The sequence below is a fragment of the Microcaecilia unicolor genome, chromosome 3 (genome assembly GCF_901765095.1).
Source record: "Microcaecilia unicolor chromosome 3, aMicUni1.1, whole genome shotgun sequence".
Classification (NCBI taxonomy): Eukaryota; Metazoa; Chordata; class Amphibia; order Gymnophiona; family Siphonopidae; genus Microcaecilia; species Microcaecilia unicolor.
In genome coordinates this window covers 478,822,883-478,845,040 of record NC_044033.1, presented here as the reverse complement: position 1 = coordinate 478,845,040, position 22,158 = coordinate 478,822,883, and the positions used below count along the sequence as shown (strand labels likewise).

The window sequence follows — 22,158 nt, the reverse complement described above, 5'->3', positions numbered from 1 at the left end:
TTTTCAGTGTTCAGTTTCAGTTGGAATGAATTTGCCCAAGAGTCCATGATGTTCAGGCCGTCATTGATTTCATTGGTTATTTCTGTTAAGTCATGTCTGAAGGGAATGTAGATTGTAACATCTGCATAGATGAACAGGTTGAGGCCTCGATTGGATAGGGACTTTGCCAGTGGGATCATCATTATGTTGAAGAGTATTGGTGATAATGGTGATCCTTGAGGTATTCCGCAAGCTGCTTTCCATGGTGGTGATATGTTTGAGTTTGATTTTACTTGGTAGGTTCTGGTGGTTAGAAAACCCTTGATCCAATTAAGTACATTTCCAGTATGGATTGGTGCAGCAGATTTTGGGTTATTTTGACTTAGCTCCCTCAGGTGCAGTCCACACTCAACTTACTGATCACAGACTGTAAATTGGACTAGATGCCTGAAGATTGGTTCATGGAACACTGATCGAGCACCTGGATTGTTGACTTTCCCCCAATACCTTGGCCTGTGGGTCATGGTTTTCTTGTGGCTTGGCAGGTTAAGGTCTTTCAAGGGTTCCCCCCTTACCTCCTTTTCTGTCTAAAATCTACCTGCTCCCTTCTCCTCTTCTGAAGCAGGGAGATTTGGGGGGGATTGTTCAGTTGTCTCCTTGAAATTTGGCTATTGGAATAAAGCAAACGAAACAAAACAGAGAAAGAAAAGAGCAAGGGGAAGCACAAAACGCTTAGCAGCAGAGAGCAGATGAAGTGAGACAGTGGAGCAGGTGAGCTAGGTGAGTGAGAGAAGCCCATTGATGTCAAGGGGTGAGGCAGTGTTGGAGAGTGGCCAGTGCTGCAGGGCAAGTGTGAGTTGGTGTCTTAATAGCATGGCCAGCTCTCTGCTTGTTTGCAACTTGGATGCAGCACAAGACCTGGGACAGTTTGTTACTTACTCCTCAAATGCAGCTTCTACATTCTGAGAGAGCTGAGGGCCAGGCTCCCAATACCATTGTGGTTTTTGTGTCAGCAGGACCCACATCAATTTTGGGCTCCAGTGGTTCAGCTCTCACTGTACAGAGGCTCATCCACAGCAGGTAGAATCACTTAAGAAAGACCCAACAGAGAGCCGTGGGAGTCCCAATTAGGGGCACCTGCTAGTTTAGGGCCCCATTTTTTTCAACAGACTAATAACTGTTGCCACAAGGTTCTCTCCATTTTTCTCTTGACCCCTCCAGAGCAAGAGTATCTCTAGTGTTCTAACATGTTGCTTTTGTCTCTGTTTGTTTCCCTCCAGGTTTGCTGTGTTCCCGTTTGTCTCCTCTGATAGCCACACTGCTGTCACCACTAACATGGTGTTTCTGGCCAAATTTACTTGCTCGGCTCCTGAGGTGACATCATCTGAAGTCTCATAAGTTCCTGCTTACTTCCTAGTGGAGCATGCAAAAGGAGTGTGCTTAAGGAGAATGTTGTATTCATTAGTGCAGTCTTCGTGTGCCTTCTGAGGGTGCCTCCTTATGTCATGATTTAGTTTTTTTTGATCACCATATGCCATTCTCTTAGCAGATTCCAGTACATTGTGGCCACAGACTGATACCTTTTTTTTTTTCCTCCTGCCCTCCAGAGGTAAGGTTCCTGACCTCTTTTCTAACTGCCACTCTGAGTCTGGCCCATAGCTCATCTTTTCAATTACCTGTCCACTCTTCTTTTTATATAGGCTATCTAAATGTTCATTCTGTGCGTTCCAAAATGCACCTTGTCAGACTATATTACATCTACAAACCTTGATCTGTTTTGTTTTTCTGAAACATGGATCAGTGACTCAGACATAGGCTATCTTGATGACTCCTGTCCTCCTGGCTACCACTCCCATTTTCTTAATAGGTCTGGCAGAAAGGGATGGGGCTTGCTATTATTTATCTTGCTATACTTGATATTACTATCCCTAAGACTGAACACCACTCAACCTTGAAATTGCTCTCTTTCAAGATCATAGGCTTTTTTTCTCCCTTTCCCTACAGATTGTTCTCCTTTATCAACCCCCTCCTGTTTCTCTGTCCTCTTGATTTATTTATTTATTTACTATGACATTTTTACCCCTCATTTTCCCAAGAAAGCTCAGGTTAAATGTGGCTATGACCTCCTTTCCTTGCAATTCTTCCCAGCCATTCCTCCTCTTGGGTGACATTAATGATCCTGCTGATGTAATTAATCAGTACTGCATTGCTTTTCTTGATGGATTGGGTTTAACCCAGCTGATTTCCTTCCCCACACATCAGGCAGGTCACATGCCTGATGTCCTAATTCTCCTCGAATGCCTCTCCCTTGCCATCAATGACTTATCCATCCTTTCTGTCCCCTGGTCTAATGATGCCTCTGTTAACTTCTGGTGGTTGCTCTTATCTGAATCTTCAGCCTTGCCTCCGTACCAAACAATACATTATAGGGATCTTAACTTAATTGCTCATGAAGATTTTATTGAGTGCAATAGAAGCCTCTTCCATGATTTTTCCTCCTGGTCTCTAGATGAGCAAGTTAATCTTTGGAATACCTCTCTTCATGCTACTCTTCATAGAGTATCCCCAGAGAAAATGTTTCTTTCAAGAAAATCCAGAAAAAAACAACCCTAGTTTTATCAGGGCCTTGTCCTAAGGGAAGTCAGGAGAGCAGAAGTGGTGTACAAAGTGCACAACTGAAAATCATGCTTCTGAAATGTACTGATCTGGGGTGCTGTTGAATGGATTTTCTGCAGCTGAATAAACAGATCAGGGGTGACAAAGTTGCTCTGTTGTAAGTAACCAGAATTCCAAGGTAGCTGCTGAAGGTCCTCTGGAGTATTGGTGTTCTGAGTGACGGCTACTCTTATTCTTGAGATTGTTCCGTTACTGGACCCATAGACTTAATGGAGCAGCAATGAGTTAAATCAAGATCCAAACTGTGAGACTACATTTTATGAGCTCCTTTGTCTGTCAGTATATCCCCTGTGCAACTACTGATTGACCCCTGATGAAGGTTTTTTTAAAAACCGAAACACGGACCGTGTTGGGTCCCTAATAAAGTTTTTCTGGAGCATCTCACCCCTTGTCTTGGATTGATCTCTTGAAGTTGTTTTTCCACCTGTTTCTTTTTTTGTGTTGGACTTTTGTGGAAATTTTGGACCTTTTTGTTTCTGCGGGTCTTCCAGGAACAATCACGCTTCTACAGGTGTGTAATCAAGTCTACTAAAAAAAGGTACTTTTCTGCACACCTAACATGGAATGCAAACCCTTCTCGCCTATATGGTCTCCTTAGAAAACTTAACAATAGTCTTCTTGCTGCATTAGCACCTTGACTCTCTCCTAACACTTTCACCAGCATTTACTTCATTTTTTTAAAAAAATCATTTATTTATAATTTTTTTCATTTTACAAGGATCGCTTGCAAAACAGTAAAACAGAGATGATTGTACATTAAAACAATATTAGAAGAAAACAATCTCAACAAGATAAATGGATTTTATACAATCTTTCTCTTTCTTAGACAATTTATTTCATTAAGGCTAATGATCCTCCTCCTAACTCCACGTTGCCTGCCTCCCTTTCCTGTTTTGATTTCCCTTCTATCTCACAACGTGCTTCCACTATCTCCTCTTAAAACCCTTATCCTCCCCCACCAAACCCATTTGAGCTGCCCTTCAAAAGTACTTTGTAGATCTGCTCCTGCCATTCCATCTTTCTATGGTGACTACAAACTTATCCAATAGTTTACTCCTGACCCTTGGAATTTAGCCACTGCCTGTCTCCATTGTAAGGACTGTAGTGGTGATAGGAGGAAGTGCAAAAGTGGCATTGTGAGACTCAAAGATGAAAGGGAGGAATATGTAGAAGCTGATAAAGAGAAGATGGAATTGCTAAACAAATATTTCTGTTCAGTGTTCATAGCTGAAGGACTGGGAGCAGGACTACAGAAGACAAACAAATTTCAGAAGACTGTGCTCGTGAGGAGCTGGCTAAACTAAAGGTGGACAAAGCTATGAGGCTGGATGGCATACATCCGAGGGTACTGAAGGAACTTAGGGAAGCTCTAGCAACTCCGCTGCTGACCTTTTCAATGCTTCTTGAGAGTCGAGACTATTGACCACCAGACCCTACACTCTGGCTTGCCATTGTTCCTCTTTAATCTCTTTATCCAATACACACCACCTCAAACTCTTCATTCATCTCAGCAAATTTACTCACTGTTCCTTCTTTTCACATTATCTAGCTTGATTCCTTCCAAAACACCTGTTTCAGCATTATTGCATCTTCCCTTTGGAGTACCCTTTTTCTTTCTATCAGAATGGAAGTATCATTCTGTAAATTTAAAGGCATTCTTAATGCACACTTTTTCACCCAAGCCTTCCCATGTACTTGGCTGTTTGGTTTTGGCCTACCTTGCATTCCGTTCATGCAGTATACTCCCTTATATTTTGTCCATCCTTTATTTTCCCAACTACCCCTCATGAAACTGTAATTCTCTTTCACACTGTACCTTCCTCTTGTTTTCTGTCCTTTTCCTGGTCCTTGATGTTTTTCTGTCTTTATATATCCCTTATTTTATAGTCCTTGGAAACTGTTTAATATGATTTTCAAGTATATCAAAAATAAAACTGAACTTGAATGCATGTTAGAAGGCACCCACAGGTGCAATATTGTCCACTGAGGAATAAGGGAAGCTTAACACATCAGTCTCCTCAGTGCCTTCACAGGGATAACAGTCCTGAAGCTAGACTGGTCTAGCAGGATTTAAAAAAAATGAAATTTTCTTCTTATCATATAATTTTGTTTCCTTGAATCTTCCTACCTGGAAAGGCTATCCTGCTAAGGGTTGACTACTGCTAAAGAGTTGACCAGTGTCATCTTGAACCCAGGCCCAATAAGGCAAGAGCGACTAGGGATCGTTTCTACTCACCATTATACACCAGGAAGGTCTCCAATAAGACCCAGGGAGGGTCGGGAGTAAGAGTTTTCATTGGGAAGGATCTGCCTTTTCAGGTAGTGCAGAGGGTTTAGGAAACTACTCTTTATTAGAAGGAATGTGTGTGTGTGTGCATGAATGTGTGTGATGGGGGGGAGGAAGTGCCTGCATTTTGGTGGGGGGGATCAATGCTATCTGGAGCAGCTATTTTAAACTGCTACAGATGTGGACCTTTGGGGAGAGCAGGATGATTTTATTTCCTCAAGACCAGCTTTTTAAAACAGCTCCTGCTGCTGGATGTTATGGCAAATACACACGCACTTTTGCAAGTCCTTCTATTACTTTACAAAAGGATCTGTGTTTCGTAGATAACTTTGTAAAATGACAGGGGAATTGTGAATGTCCCGACCTGGACATCTCAGGTTATGTTTGTTGTATACATTTTTTTTGTTTATGTTTTGAATGTTCTGGTTTTATGTATGTTGGTTAATATGTACACTGCCAAGCATGTGCAGATAGTGCAGTTCATAAATATGTTAAATAAATAAGGGGCCCTTTTACAAAGGTGCGCTGAAAAATGGCCTGCGGTAGTGTAGTCGTGTGTTTTGGCCACGCACAGAATCATTTTTCAGCGCACCTGGTAAAAATACCTTCTTAAAATTTTTGCCGAAAATGGACGTGCGGCAAAATGAAAATTGCTGCGTGTCCCTTTTGGGTCTGAGACCTTAACACCAGCCATTGACCTAGCGGTAAAGTCTCACACGGTAACTGGGTGGTAATGACCTACGTGCGTAGGTCCAATACTCGCGTCTGAAAATAAAAGTTATTTTTTGGACACACCTATTGGACGCGTACCAAAAATGAAATTACTGCAAGAGTCGCGTGGTAGCTGGGCGGTAACTCCATTTTGGCGTGTGTTGGGCGCACAGTAAAAGGGCCCCTAAATTCCTTTCTCAACGTTCTATATAAAATGAGCCTTTATATAAATAATTCTCATCAGAGTTACAGGTCACCATTCTGAATAAACTAGATCTCTATATCTTGTCACTGGAATGAGTAATACAATACTGCCCGGCACAGTCTGGAGTTAGATTGATGAATTCTTAGAGTCATTGCTTCCAGTACGATGTCTCAGTTAGTGCAATATCTTATGTAACATATACAATACTGCATTTCTCTGTTCAAACATTGTCACTTACCTTACTGTGTGCATAAACAACTGAACCTAATAATTTCCAGGTGCCCCCTCTCCGATCCATGCGCACCATCCGAAGGATCTGTAGGAAGCGAAGGCTTCTGAGTGCTGATGTCGCAAACATGTTTCCCTGAGTTCCAGCAGAAACAACTGCTACTGAGGCAATGAGCACTATGATATCTGAAATAAATCAGTGACAGAAGGCTTTGATTCTTAGTGCATTTAAATGCATAGAAAAGAAGTCAGCAAGAATGTGCTAGCAATTTATATACTTTTTCACTGGACTATCTTTCTTTACACGTTTATGACTTGTTGCCAAGCTCCCTACATTTCATTAGTGCAGTTTTTCCCAACACCTAAACAGTCTGATTTTAGGATACCTGTAATGGATATACATGGGGTATATTTGCATACATTGGGGACCCAGTGCACAAAATCTGTAAGGCATATTCACCGTGGCAATGCTAAAAACCAGGGCGGAAAGGTGTGCCTCCAGGAGAAGATTGGGAAACACTTGGTGCAAAAGAGCTATGTCTGGTTGGTTGATTGAATACAATAGGGGTTGAAGCCTTAATGAATGGAGCTACTCCTCATAAATTTCACATTTATATTATATTATATTAATTCAAACCCCTTTTTGTGTCTGTTACCATGCTTCCAATATATGCACTAAAATTTTCCATAGAATCTAGTGACTGGATTGCATCATCTGTGTCTGCTTAAAATTTCTAAGGTTGATGGGAGATGAGAAACATGGATTGGGCATACTGTGGAGTTCATTTTCGAAAGAGCAAAACATTTAAAAAGTGGCATAAAGCAGCATTTGGATGTTTTGCTTGCCAAAACGTTCAAATTGCTATTTTTGAAATCCATTTTTTAAACGTTTTGCTATGCAGTTTGTCCGCAGTACATTCAAATCAGAAGGGGGCATGTTGGGGGCAGGATTTGGGCATTCCTAAGATTTGCATGTTTTTCGGCTATAATGGAGCAAAACAAAAACACCCAGGGCTACAACTGAAAATGTTTTGGTCTAGAACTGTTCTTATCACGACTAAGTCACAAAAGGTGCCCCAAATGACGAACTGGCCACACTCTGTTACTCTTGTGGTGGAAAGTGTGAGCCCTCCAAAACCCACCAAAAACCTAGTGTAACGATAGATATGTGACACCTGCAGCTATATGGGCTATTGTGGTGGTGTACAGTTGGGTGCAGTAGGGCTTTGGTGGGTTTCAGAGGGCTCACCATACAATATAAGAAGGTAATTTTGAGATGGGTACCTTGGACCTTTTATGTGAAGTCCACTGCAGCACCCCCTAGGGTGCCCCACTGCTCTGCTGGAATATCTGTATGTGAAATAAAAAAGGAGTGGGAATGTAAACCAGGCTTATCCAAAAAATGGAACCAGATAACAAATAAATTAATAATCAACTTTGTATGTTTGATTATTAATATAATTGTTGTCTGGTTCCAGTTTTTGGATAAGCCTGGTTTACATTCCCACGCCTTTTTGATTTCACTTTTTACTCTGTGGGTTCTATTGAGTTCTCCATGTACGTGGATTCTCTTTAGGAGTATCTGTATGGCCAGTCTACTAAGAATGCTGGCTCTTCCTGCATGCCAAAAAGGCTTGATTTTGTGCATTTTTCACTTGTATTTTTTTTTTCAAAAATGCTCCAAAAAGATAGACACACTGAGCACAACAACATCTAGGAAATGACCAGTTCGAAAATGGTCATGTTCGCTACTCCATTTTTGGATGTTTTGTGGAAAACATCCAAAGTTGGAGTTAGACGTCATATCGAAAATGCCCCTCCACGTGTCTTAATACATGAAGACTTTTGAGTAGATGTTTCTATAAAGGCAGAGTGCGTAAATTAGATATAACTGATGAGCTCATATACAAAGCATACATTAACAGAATTATTACTATATTTTCTTAATCATCTGTTCAACTCCTTGAACTTTGGCAAGATATAGGGCTTAGTCCTCAAAAAGCTGTATGGACAGGTAGAGGGCAACTTTACAACAGGGCATCTAGGCTGAGAAAACATTTAGGCACATACAATGTATAATGACCCTATTCTATAAGGGCAAAGTGCACCTATGTAGCTTTGTAAAAAATAGCTGTAGATATTAGCATCTGCTCTGAAATAAGACTTAAATAATTATGTGCACATGTCTGCGAGTCCTCTTTTCTTAGGCAGTTTTAAAAGTGACAGCATGTGTGTTCTTTCCTATTGGAAACTGGTGCAAAGTCTCTCAAACAGCAGAACAGGTCAAGAATTTCACATAATATATTTTACTTCTATTCCCAAGCAAATTATGCATTTTTCCCCAGATTCTATAAACGGTGGCTAAAGTTGTACATGCAAGTAATCACATGTAGCCGATTTGTGTGCCCAACTTGATTATCTAGGTAAAGGGAATGAGTATGCTGGTGGAGCTGTACTAGCGCTGTCTGGTTAACTCAGGTCTCGGTGGATAACTGGTCATGTTCAACAGCGTGTAACTGGTTATCTCTGCTGAAAATGTCTGGTTATAGCTGAAAATAAAGCTGGCGATGTTGGGGGTGTTCTGGGGGTGTCATTGGCTAAGTCCTGATATTTGGAACTTAGCCGACCAGGCTTAGCGGCAAATAAGGCTGCATAAAAAGCAGGCCTATCTTTGCCCATTAAGCCATGGCAGGTTGTCTGAACATCGACTTAACTGGTCATGTGCTAGCTGGTGTTGAAAAACTCTGATATTCAAAGCCGTTCTCCGGAAATGGCCAGGCACTGAATATCTGGATTGAACGCCGGCAGCAGGTAGTCAAAGCGCTACCTGTTGCCAGCCGAATATAGGGCAGAATGTTACCATTTTTTCATTGAAATGTAATACACAGTACTCCAGCAAAATACAATTCAGCAGTGTCTAATCCTTTCTCTATGAGGGAAGCTTTACACTTGTTCCAATGGGAGATTTGTGAAAGGTTTTTGTTCTCAGCTATAAGATAGTAAGCAAACCTTTGCCAACTGGGATCACAGTAAACAGAAAAAGAAAAGGGCAGCCTAAGGATACATCACCCACAGAGGCAGCCACGTGCACAGCTGCAGAAGAAGGCTTTTTAAATTTATATTTAACAAATCTCTCCCCCATTGCTAGTCACGGATTTATTTTTAAACCTGTAACAACAAAGTGATTACTCTCGAGTGGCATTTTTAAAAATTTACTTGAAAGTTGAGGTTTCTTTTTGCAATATAGCACGAGTATAGCCAGACCTCGCGGTGGGAGGGGACCAGATCCCGAGGTGGGGGGGGGCATAATTTGGTCTGCTGCCCACTGCTACTGCCTCGCCGCCCACCCTGCCGCCCTGTCGCTCCCCACCCACTGCTGCAGCAAATACCTTGAATGGCGAGGGTTGGGGACCCCCGCCAGCTGAAGCCTTGTCCAGTGCCGGTCTACGGCACCGCTGCATTGCCTGCCCTGCTCTCTCTCCCCCCTCATGTCCTACATGCTTGTTTTAGTGAAACTGAGCATGCTCAATTTCACTAAAAGGAGCATGCAGGACGTGAGGGGGAAGAGAGAGCAGGGCAGGCAAGGTAGTGGCGCCGGAGACTGGCGTTGGAGAAGGCTTCAGCTGGCAGGGGCTTTGGACCCCCGCCAGCAAAACCAGGTGCCCAAAGGAAATTGGGGGGGGGGGGGGGGGGGGATCAGGCCACTGCAATATAGAAAGCAAAATTATATGAATATTTTGTCAGTACAAATATGTCCTCTTTCTCTCTCTCTATCAGACATATATATTATCACTGCTGGGGAAGAAGGGGCGCCCTGGCATATGTTCCCAGGTTCACTCTACTGTCTGGGCAACAATTCCCTGTACTGAAGGCAGCTTGAGCCAGGGAGGTGCTGTCCCGAAGAGGGAGCTCTGCCTACACTGCATCCTGTCCCCTTCTAGTGACAGGCCCTCCCTTTTTTCAACCCCAGCTACAATTCCTCCAGAAGCTTCCTTGGCACTCAATTAAAAAACATGCTCTTAAATTCACTGTCACTTTTTTATTAGCTCAGTTCAAAAGCACAAACCTCCCTCTTTTCACTCAGGTGTAAACACAAATTCCTCTTACAACCAGTATTGATTCCTTCCATATAATTAAAAGCATTTAAACAAACATAGCCAAACATTCCTCAGGTAAGCTTCCACCACTGGAGGATTAATCTTAGAACTCTCTAGGGCCCCAATGCTCAATTACCCACACTGTTCTGAAACAGCACCCTAAAAATAGCACCAGAACAGTGTGGGGAATTAACTCCCCAATAATCAACGCTAATGACATGCTAATGTAGACACGTTATTAGCGTTGATCATCGGGGGAAAAGTGCGGGAAGACTGTACCTGAGGGCATGCCCAGGCACAATCTTCCCACACTTATCTGACAGGTCTGGGCTGCAAAAGCCTGGACCTGTCAAAAACAGGAGATGGAGGTCCGTAGGACTCTCTGGACCCCTCAAAAGCAAGGCCCTGGTGGCCTAGTGCCCCTCAAGCCCCCCCCCACACCCCCAGACCAGTGGTGTAGCCAAGGGTGGGCCCAGGTGGGCCCAAACCCACCCACTTTGGGCTAAGGCCCACCCAGTAGCAGGGGGCCTGCCAGCACCTATGATGTGGCTGGCAGGGATCCCAAGCCCCACCAGCCGAAAACTCCAAACAACTGTCCCTCCTACATACCTTGTAAATAGTAGATCTTCACCTGCAGTAAGCAGCAACTGATAAATACTGCTCGCACCAGCCCTACAACCTTCCCTCTGATGTATTCTCATCTGTGCAAAACCAGGAAGTTGCATCAGAGGGAAGGGTGTGCTGCCAGCATGAGCAGTGTGTTTTAGTTGCTGCTCATTGTCGGTGAAAATCTGCTCTTTAAAAGTTATATTGGAGGGGGGGATGTTTGAGACACCATATGGTATGCAAGTGAGAGAGAGAGAAAAACCTATGGGACACGGCGGAGTTCTTCTGCCTACCCATCTTGGGCCCAGGCCCACCCAAAATTGGGTGTCTGGCTATGCCCCTGCCCCGGACAGTGACCCGGGGGGGGGGGGGCTGGAGGTCCAGCAGACATCCAGCCCCCCAACTTCCCCCCCGACACAAAGACATGGGGGGGGGGCTGGATTTCCGGTGGATCTCCAGCCCCCTAACTCCCCAACACCAAACAAATTAGTGCTCATTATTGCTTGTTAAGTGCTGTTATTAGCGCTCATTAGATTGTTAAGGGCCCATTTTACAAATGCATGCTGAAAAATGGCCTGCGGTAGTGTGGACATTTGTTTTGAGCATGCGCAGAAGCATCTGTAAAAATGCTTTTTAAAATTTTTGTCGAAAATGGACGTGCGGCAAAATGAAAATTTTGGATCTGAGTTCTTACCGCCAGCCATTGACCTAGCGGTAAAGACTCGGTAACCTGGCAGTAATGACCTATGCACATCAAATGCCACTTGGTGCGCGTCCAATACGTGCGTCCGAAAATAAAAATTATTTTTCAGACATGTCAAAAATGAAATTACCACAAGAGCCACGCAGTAGCCAGGCGGTAACTCCATTTTGGCGCACATTGGGCGCGTGTAGACACTTATGTGGCTTAGTAAAAGGGCCCCTAAGTTTGTTAAGTTACATGCATTGTTGTAGAATCTGTGCTGATTTCAGCTCGGATCCCTAGGTGCACGCGCTATATAGAATCTAGGGGAAAATGTCCCAAAAATCTTCCTCCATCTCGCAGCCATTTTTGAACAGGAAAAACATAGAGTTTCCTGTTCAAAAATATGTGAGAAGGGTGTCCTTATGCTGGAGACATCCATCCTGAACAACCAAATCGCAAACTGAAATGTTAAAATTATAAATGAGGACAAGTAAAGCATACGGATGTCTTATTAAAATGGCCACTGAAACATCTGTGCAGTGCAGAGGAGTTGCCTAGTGGCTAGTGCAGTGGACTGTAAACCAAGGGACATGGGCTCAAATCCCACTGTAGCTTTTTTTTTTTTGTAAATGTGATCCCTCCAAATATAGAAAAATACCTACTGTACTTGAATGTTCACCACTTCAATAACCTTCAGGCTTGAAGTGTCCTATATCTTTAAGTACAGTAAGTATTTTTCTGTTCCTAGAGGGAGTCCCAGAAAAAATAGCTACTATAGTTACAGTGAAATTTGGATCTGTGTCTCTCAATTTACAACCCGCTGCACTTACCACTAGGTTTCTCCTCTGACCTATTTACTGCTTTGTTCAGAATGGCCATAATACCTACAGCTGACAAAAAGCCTAGCAGGGAGGGAGACAGCAACCACTGGGGAATTAAGGAGATGTCATGTCTTAATCCTTCCTGTAGTCAGCTGTTCAATCAGAGCATCTTTTTTGAATTCTCGGAGTAACAATCGACCGCAAGCGAAATCCACCATAAAGAAAATGTTTTTCTCAATGTGGAAATCAAATGCGTAAAACCATTCTTCCAGAGGGAAATATTTCATAACCTGGTACAGTCCATGGTACTAAGCCACGCAGATTACTGCAATGGAATCTATGCGGGATGCAAGGATCAAATCTTAAAGAAACTCCAGACCGCCCAAAACACAGTAGCCAGGCTTATATTTGGAAAAACATGTTCTGACAGCGCCAAACCACTCAGAGAAAAATTCCACTGGCTACCAATCAAAGAACGCATCACTTAAAAATCTGCACGACTGTTCATAAAATTATTTCTGGCGAGGCACCAGGATACATGACAGACCTCATCGACCTGCCAACCAGAAACACCAAAAAATCTGCACAATCATACCTAAACCTCCACTACCCAAGCAGCAAAGGACTCAAATACAAATCCATCTATGCAACCAGCTTTTCCTACCTAAGTGCACAACTACTGCCAAAGCAGAAAAAACTACACTCGACCACCTAAATCTTCGGAAAGCACTAAAGACAGACCTGTTCAGAAGAGCATACCCCACCGACCCAACATAAAAAGACCTGGACACTTGCAACACAATGTAACCAAAGACCGTAACGGACATTACCTGACTCTTCTTCACCATTTCCCTCTCTAAGTTCCCCCCCCAACTGTTCCTACCATACATATACCTCACTATACCACAATATCACTTTAGGAGTTACGGACCAAGAAAGGGATCTGGGTGTCATCGTCGATAACACACTGAAACCTTCTGCTCAGTGTGCTGCTGCGGCTAAGAAAGCGAATAGAATGTTGGGTATTATTAGGAAAGGTATGGAAAACAGGTGTGAGGATGTTATAATGCCGTTGTATTGCTCCATGGTGCGACTGCACCTTGAGTATTGTGTTCAATTCTGGTCGCCGCATCTCAAGAAAGATATAGTAGAATTGGAAAAGGTGCAGCGAAGGGCGACTAAAATGATAGCGGGGATAGGATGACTTCCCTATGAAGAAAGACTAAAGAGGCTAGGGCTATACAGCTTGGAGAAGAGACGGCTGAGGGGAGACATGATAGAGGTATATAAAATAATGGGTGGAGTGGAACAGGTGGATGTGAAGCGTCTGTTCATGCTTTCCAAAAATACTAGGACTAGGGGGCATGCGATGAAACTACAGTGTAGTAAATTTAAAATAAATCGGAGAAAATTTTTCTTCACCCAACGTGTAATTAAACTCTGGAATTCGTTGCCGGAGAAAGTGGTGAAGGCGGTTAGCTTAGCAGAGTTTAAAAAGGGGTTGGACGGTTTCCTAAAGGACAAGTCCATAAACCGCTACTAAACGGACTTGGAAAAATCCAAAATTCCAGGAATAACATGTATAGAATGTTTGTACGTTTGGGAAGCTTGCCAGGTGCCCTTGGTCTGGATTGGCCGCTGTCGTGGACAGGATGCTGGGCTCGATGGACCCTTGGTCTTTTCCCAGTATGGCATTACTTATGTACTTATGTACTTATTCATTCATACCATGTATTTGTTCAGACCGTAATTGGCTAACGCCGTTAACGGTTATATGTAAGCCACATTGAGCCTGCAAAAGGTGGGAAAATGTGGGATACAAATGTAACAAATAATAATAATAAATAATAATCCCTGGGAGTTTACTGCAGTGCACCAGAGTGGCGCAGCACAGTTTGAGAACTACTGTGTTAGTCTGTTTAGACCAGATTCATTGTGTTTAGCCATGTCTTTTAAAGCCAAAGCAATATTTCATCAGTAATACACTTTGAGAAATAGTTGAATGTGGTATAGTTGAATGCTTTCCTAACCTTATTCACTTGTTCAGAACCCTTATTTTATCATCCTCACTTGAATATTCCCTTATCTCTTGTTTGTCCTGTTTGTCTGTGCTAATTAGATTGTAAGCTCTGTGGAGCAGGGACTGTCTCTTCATGATCAAGTGTACAGCGCTGCGTATGTCTAGTAGTGCTTTACAAATGATAAGTAGTAGTAAGTAGTATTTCCACTAAAAAGTTAGAACTAGTAGATGAATTGTTATATTCAGAAGTGTACAAACTATTATAAAAACTATGAAAACAATTTAAAATGTCATTGTCTTTGTCACACTTAGATCATGTTTATTTTTGATTGATGTAACATATGCTTTTTCAAATAGCTGGCACACAAATGGCCACTTTTGTTATTCTCAGCATAATAAGTAGCAGATTGCATAAAAACTGATTTGGCGGCACTTTTGCAAAATAAATTATTATATGTAGATTTTGTAGGCAATGAAATATATGCATATCAGTAGAGTCTACCTGATGACTGTGTTCCAAATCTTTGATGGATTGTTCTAAACCATTAATTTCAGCATTGAATATATATGAATATATATATATATATATATATATATATATATATATATATATATATATATATATATATATATATATTGTGATAAACACAGTGACTGCCCTTACATGAGGAGGCCGCCAGAGGGCGCTCTCCCATGGAAAACCTAAAAATGCCCATTCTGGCCACTAGAGGGAGCCAAAGAGTATAGTCCATGGTAGTGACCAGGAGGAGCGGATAGGGGGTGCTCGTGGCATAGGACCTGTACTTCCCTGGGGAGGCCACCAGGGGGACTCTCTGAGTGGAAGCTGGAAAGGTGGAGAGAGTTCGGGGTGCGGACCTTTCTGGAAGCAGGGGGAGAGGCCTAAAGAGAGGTGGGATGGATTATTGGGCACCCTATAAAAGCATCCTCTAAGCCAAGGGAGTGGAGAGAAGATGGGGTGACCTGCAACACCCAGAACTGGAGAATTACTAGCAGGAAGACTGAAGAAAGAGGCCTGCTGAAGTAGAGCTCAAGAGAAAGGTCAGGAGAAGGTTCCCTCCAAACCCAAAGAGGTACTTACCTGGTGGGGACCAGGCACTGGGTACTAGGGTTATGAACAATGGCTACTGAAGTGTTTAAGTGAACAAACAGCCGTGGGGTGGAGGATAGGACCGTAAGGTTAATGTGAATAAAGAAGGTCCTATCCAGGGGAGGAGGCTGTTATACCCTGAGACCCCAGATGTCCCCAGTAAATGGTCTCAGGGGGTGAATCGCAGTAACAGATTAATAGTGGGCAAGCCAGGTTCCCACAAGACTGTAACCTAGCTAATAAACTGAATTTACATGCAACCAGCTAATTTGCATATTTTTGCAAGCAGAGGAAGCTGTGCTATCTTCCAGAGAAGGGTGACCTGGGGGGCCCCACCAGAAGAACTGGTAAGGTGGGTCGGTTACCAGGTGATACAGCAGGGAGGCCAGGCCAGGACTGCAGGTTAAGGAAGAGGTCACCCTGAGGGAAAGGGGAGGACCAAACCTAGAGGCCTGAGTCAATGCAGTCACAAAGAAGTCTGGTTTCAAGGTGGTTCCCTGAGGCAAAAGGCTGGTGAGGCCGGGCAGGAGCCACTAGAGGGCCACTGCACACCAGAGATAACCCCTGGGGGGGGGTTTTACAAAGGGCACTATCCCAGATGGAACCTTGTTGTTGAATAGCCCCCTGAAGACAAGGACATCAGAGAATCCCTGCTACCCTTGACAGTTGACTAACAGTGTCTGAAAGTTGAAACCAAGGGAAGAGCAGAGGGTTGGTGGGACCCAGGCAATAATTTTATCCCCAGGGAAGTGTGCAGAAAGGCCCACTGACTACAGGCGGGTTCTGGGGGACTAGAGAACTCAAAGTGAAGCTGAGTGGAAAAGGCATCAGTCTCCAGAGGAGGTCTCTTGTGTGGGTGAAGACAGACAGCACGGCGAGGTGCAGGTCGAGAGCAGACAGCACGGAGAGGTGCAGGTCGTCCAATTAAATTAAAAAAATCATTAATGGAATTTGTTACATGATCACTAATACCATAATAACACCCTTTTCAGGTACATCAGAAGCAGAAAGCCTGTGAGGGAATCCGTGGGACTGTTAGATCATATAGGAGCAAAAGGGGCACTCAGGGAGGACAAGGCCATAGTGGAGAGACTGAATTAATTCTTTGCTTTGGCTTTTATGGAAGAAGATGTAAGATCTACCTGAACCAGAAATGGTTTTCAAGGGTGACAATGCAGAGGAACTGAAAGAAATCTTGGTGAACCTGGAAGATGTACTGAGCCAAATCGACACGTTAAAGAGTGATAAATCACCTGGACCAGATGGTATACATCCCAGGATACTGAAAGAACTCAGACATGATATTGATGATCTGCTGTTAGTGATTTGTAACCTGTCGTTAAAATTGTCTGTATTATCTGAAGATTGGAGAGTGACCAATGTAACACCAATATTTAAAAATGGTTCCAAGGGTGATCTGGGAAATTACAGACCGGTAAAGCCTGATGGGCAAATTACTGGAACCTATTGTAAAGATTAAAATTACAGAATATAGTTTAATGGGACAGAGTCAGCACAGTTTTAGCCAAGGGAAGTCATGCCTCACCAATTTGCTTCATTTCTTTGAAGGCATGAATAAATATGTGGATAAAGGTGTGCTGTTTGATGTAGTGTATCTAGATTGTCAAAAACATTTTGACAAATCTCCTCATGAGAGACTCCTGAGAAAATTAAAGAGTCATGGGATAAGAGGCAATGTTCTAGTGTGCATTAGGAATTGGTTATTGAATAGAAAACAGAGGGTAGGGTTAAATGGCCATTTTCTCAATGGAGGAGGGTGAATGGTGGAGTGCTACAGGGATCTGTACCGAGACCAGTGCTATTTAACAGTTATAAATGATCTGAAAATCAGAATGACAAGTGAGGTGATTAAATTTGCAGATGACACAAAACTATTCAAAGTTGTCAAAACGCATGCGGACTGTGAAAAATTGCTGGAAGACCTTAGGAAACTGGAAAACTGGGCATCCAAATGGCAGATGAAATTTAATGTAGACAAATGCCAAGTGATGCATATTGGGAAGAATAATCCAAATCATAGTTACCTGATGCTAGAGTCCACCTTAGGAGTCAGCACCCAAGAAAAATATCGAGGTGTAATTGTAGACAATACGCTGAAATCTTCTGCCCAGTGTGTGGCGATGGCCAAAAAAGCAAACAGGATGCTATGAATTATTAGGAAAGGGATGGTAAATAAGATCGAGAATATTATAAGGCCTCTGCATTGCCCATGGTGGAACATTACCTTGAGTATTGCGTTCAGTTCTTGTCACCGTATCTCAACAAAGATATAGTGGAATTAGAAAAGGTTCAAAGAAGAGCAACTGCAATGATAAAGGGGATAGATTCCTCTCATATGAGAAAAGGCTAAAGAGGTAGGGCTCTTCAGCTTAGATATGATTACTACTACTACTACTATTTAGCATTTCTATAGCGCTACAAGGCATACGCAGCGCTGTACAAACATAGAAGAAAGACAGTCCCTGCTCAAAGAGCTTACAATCTAATAGACAAAAAATAAATAAAGTAAGCAAATCAAATCAATTAATGTGAACGGGAAGGAAATGTTGGATTGAGGTCTACAAAATCTTGAGTGGTGCAGAACGGGTAAAAATGAATCGATTTTTCACTTTCTCAAAAAGTACAAAGACTAGGAGACACTCAACGAAATTACATAGAAATACTTAAATAAGAGGAAATCATTTTCCTCTCAATGAATAGTTAAGCTCTGGAACTCATTGCCGGAGGATGTGGTAACAAGCGTACTGGGTTTAAAAAAGGTTTGGACAAGCTCCAGAAGAAAAAGTCTATAGTCTGTTATTGAGATAGACATGGGGGAAGCCATTGCTTCCTCTGGGATTGGTAGCTTGAATTTTGCTACTATTTGGATTTCTACCAGGCACTGAACTGGCCACTGTTAGAACGCCTATATGCCAGTTTATGCCACTTTTTGGATGTTTTTCTCTTTCAAAAATGAGCCCCATATTAACTTATGTAACTTTGGAAGTCTATGCACTTTGAAAATGAGCCCCCACATTGACTTGTTTACCTTATTCTCACCTTCAGAGATTTATGATTGCTTAGTCTGGTGTGGAATGCCTTTTCTAAATCTATGCTGATTCAGAACTATAGGGCCTTATCATGAGGTAATTTTCTTGATTGTTAAAACCATTTTGTACTTGTTCAGGTTCAAGTTTGGCCATTTTGTGTTGTATGCTTTGAGTGCGAGTGTTATGCATCTCGGTGGTGGAGGGGAAAACATCTTGTGAAATTAGTCAATAAAATGTTAGGTTGCACTATTGTTGACTTATACATGCATTGATAATGTAATATCCATAATATTAAAACCACTCTTCAGACTGCATCAAATCCAACTGCCCATATCTGGTGGGCATGTGGGCAAAGTGCTGACTGCCCTGTGATACCGGTGTTTAATCATGAAGTAATGTAACCTGCATGGAGTGGCGGATGCGGCTCAGACCGCCTTGTTGGTCAGACTGGATGGACCGTGTAGGTCTTAATTTTCCATCATTTACTATGGGGTTCATTTTATAAAACAGCATTTGAATGTTTTCCTCACAAAAGTGTCCAAATCGGTATTTTCGAACCTTATTTATTAGACGTTTTTCTATGCTGTTCATCTGCAGTACATCTAAATCTCAAGGGGGCATGTCAGGGGTGTAATAAGAGTGGAATTTGGGCATTCCTAAGATTTGGACATTTTTCAGCCATAATGGAACAAAACCAAACTGTTCAGGACTAAAACTAAGATGTTTTGAACTACACTTGTTTTTTTATAATGAATAAGGGATGACCGCTCCTTACTCCTCCAGTGGTCAGTGACTCCCTCCCACCCCAACCCCCAAAATGTGATTAAAATCATTACTTACCTCTATGCCAGCCTCAGATGTTATACTCAGGTCTATTAGAGCAGAATGCAGGTCCCTGGAGTAGTCTAGTGTTGGGTGTGGTGCACTGCAGACAGATGGACCCAGGTCCTTACTTCCCCCTACCTGTTACATTTGTGGTGGAAACTGTGAGTCCTCCAAAACTCACCAGAAACCCTCTGTACATATATATACATGGTTCCAGGCCAGTGCACTAACCATTAGGCCACTCCTCCACTAAAAGGTGCCCTTTACGATTAATCATCAACATTAAAAGTAATTTTGCAGAAGGTCTTCAGTAAATTGTCCTCATACATGAGGCTGATTGAAGATACAGATGTCACTCCATTCAAAATGTATCTCTATGGCAGGGCTTCCTACTCTAGCCTTGGAGTTTTCAGGATATCCATGAGCAATATGCATGAGATACATTCACATATATTGATGACTTACTATATGCAAATTCATTTCACACATATCTAATATAATAATTTGCTCCTCCAACATTCCAATGTGTCTCACGGGGATCGTAACCACCTGCTGACATCACTCCTCCAACGTTCCAATGTGTGTCACTGGGATTGTAACCACCTGCTGACGTCACTCCTCCAACGTTCTCCGCAGGGGCATAGCCAGACAGCAGATTTTGGGTGGGCCTAGACAAGAAGTGGGTGGGCACCAAATGTTCTCACCCCACACCAAAAAAATATCTCAGCTGATGGGAAAATGCTGCTCTCCAGTCTCCACCTTGGTAGTCTGCAGCAGGCATGCGCTGAAAACTGAGCATGTGAAGGTGCCAGTATTGTGGAGAGCAGCATTTTCATTACCATGTGCTACTGTTGGATGGGCCTGAGCCCTAAGTGGGTGGGCCCCAGCCCAGTCAGGCCCACCTGTGGCTACGCCACTGGTTCTCCGTCCCCCCTCCCTCCCAGTTCCATGGGACCCTGGAACTGGGAGGGAGGGACGGAGGGACAGAGGGAGGGGGGACCCTGGAAATGGGAGAGAAGGAGGGAGGGGGGCCTGGAACTCAGAGGGAGGTGGAGGGGTCAGGGGAGAGATGCTGCACATGGGTAGATGGAGGGGGCAGGGCACAGAGGATGTTGCCTGCATATGGATGAATGCAGGGGAGAGAGCATAATGCAGGGGAGGGAGGGGACCCTGAAACTCGTAGGAAGGCAGGGAGGGGACGACCCTGGAACTTGGAGGGAGGGATGGGGGGACGACCCTGGAACTCAGAGGGCAGGAGGGAGGGGGGGACCCTGGAACTGGGAGGGAGGGGGGGCCATGGCACACACTCTCATGCTCACACACACACTCTCTCTCTCACAGACACACTCGCACCCGTCTCACTCGCTCTGTGTCACACACACACACTCGCACATTCACTCTCTCTCTCTCACACAGTCACTCTCACACACACTCTCTCAAACATACACACTCCGAGGAAAACCTTGCTAGCGCCCGTTTCATTTGTGTCAGAAACGGGCCTTTTTTACTAGTTCATTATAAATATCTTGAAAAATGATATATGGATATATGGAACAAGGTTACATTTATTGTCCTGAACTGAGACCTTTTGAGCTAGCATGAAATGGAAATAATCCGAAGGTTATAGTAGCAGTCTGCGGAAAGAAACTCATGACATTGCTGTACAGTGACACCTATTGGTGGAATCATGGGACCTATGTTCCTCAGTAGAAGAAGTTTTGTTGAAATGAATGGGCTGCTGAGCGAGGCAGCGGTAGCAGTATTCCTCCCACCCTTACAACAAATGAAGTTTCATGACCTCTCTTTTTCAGATGCGCGCAGCATAACTGGTTGCACTAGAAAACCAGGAGCTGCAGGTACTGAGAGAGCATCCGCCTCGTTGTGCCTTTTCCTAACATTTATGAACTTCCAGAAAAGACAAAGGGGTCCTTTTACTAAGCGGTTGTAAGCAGTACCATGTGTTTCCTGCACGTCAAAGTGCACTACCACAGGGTGCACTTAGGTGCCCTGTGGTAGTTTAGGCATCTGCATACGCTTCCCTGGTGTCAAAAAATACTGTCCAAACAAAAAAACCAGCACCACGGGCCTTTAAAAATGGAACACAGTTCTTTAATGAATGAGCCTTGACAAAAAGACCCGACACGGGCCGTGTTTCGGTGACTAGCACCTGCGTCAGGGGTCATAGTGATGATGTGGAAAACTTGGGGAATAACTCGAATATATTCCTCTACAATATATTATTCCTTACCCCACGTCTCATATAGTAAAAGCTACAAAGCACCAAGGCACTTTCACTTTCTGTATCCAAACGTTTGGATACAGAAAGTGAAAGTGCCTTGGTGCTTTGTAGCTTTTACTATATGAGACGTGGGGTAAGGAATAATATATTGTAGAGGAATATATTCGAGTTATTCCCCAAGTTTTCCACGTCATCACTGTGACCCCTGACGCAGGTGCTAGTCACCGAAACACGGCCCGTGTCGGGTCTTTTTGTCAAGGCTCATTCATTAAAGAACTGTGTTCCATTTTTAAAGGCCCGTGGTGCTGGTTTTTTTGTTTGGACTTTAGTTTGTACTTCGTTCCCTCTCTTTTGTTATATCCAAGTCAAAAAATACTGTGTAATTTTTGGCGCCGGGGGTGGAGAGTAGACATGCCCAGTGCTAATTGATTAACGCAGCTACATTGCCGCATGCCCACCGATTAGCGTATGGTTAGCGCATGAGCCCTTTCCGCCTATTAAATAGGTGTTGGTAAGGGCTCATGTGCAATTGGCCATGTGCTAATATTGGAATTAGCGCCTGGTCATTAATTGAAAAAAAATGGAAATGCAGTAATTTTATAGCTGCGCTAAAAGTGGCCT

General features: G+C 43.3%; 1 protein-coding gene across 1 annotated transcript in view; it reads right to left on the bottom strand.

Annotated features, from left to right (window-relative positions):
* Positions 1–22,158, bottom strand: part of KCNQ5 (potassium voltage-gated channel subfamily Q member 5) — an 846,390-nt gene that overhangs the window by 206,692 nt on the left and 617,540 nt on the right. Inside the window, 1 exon segment of the mRNA XM_030199036.1 lies at positions 6,097–6,272. Within this exon segment, the coding sequence (XP_030054896.1) occupies positions 6,097–6,272 (176 nt within the window).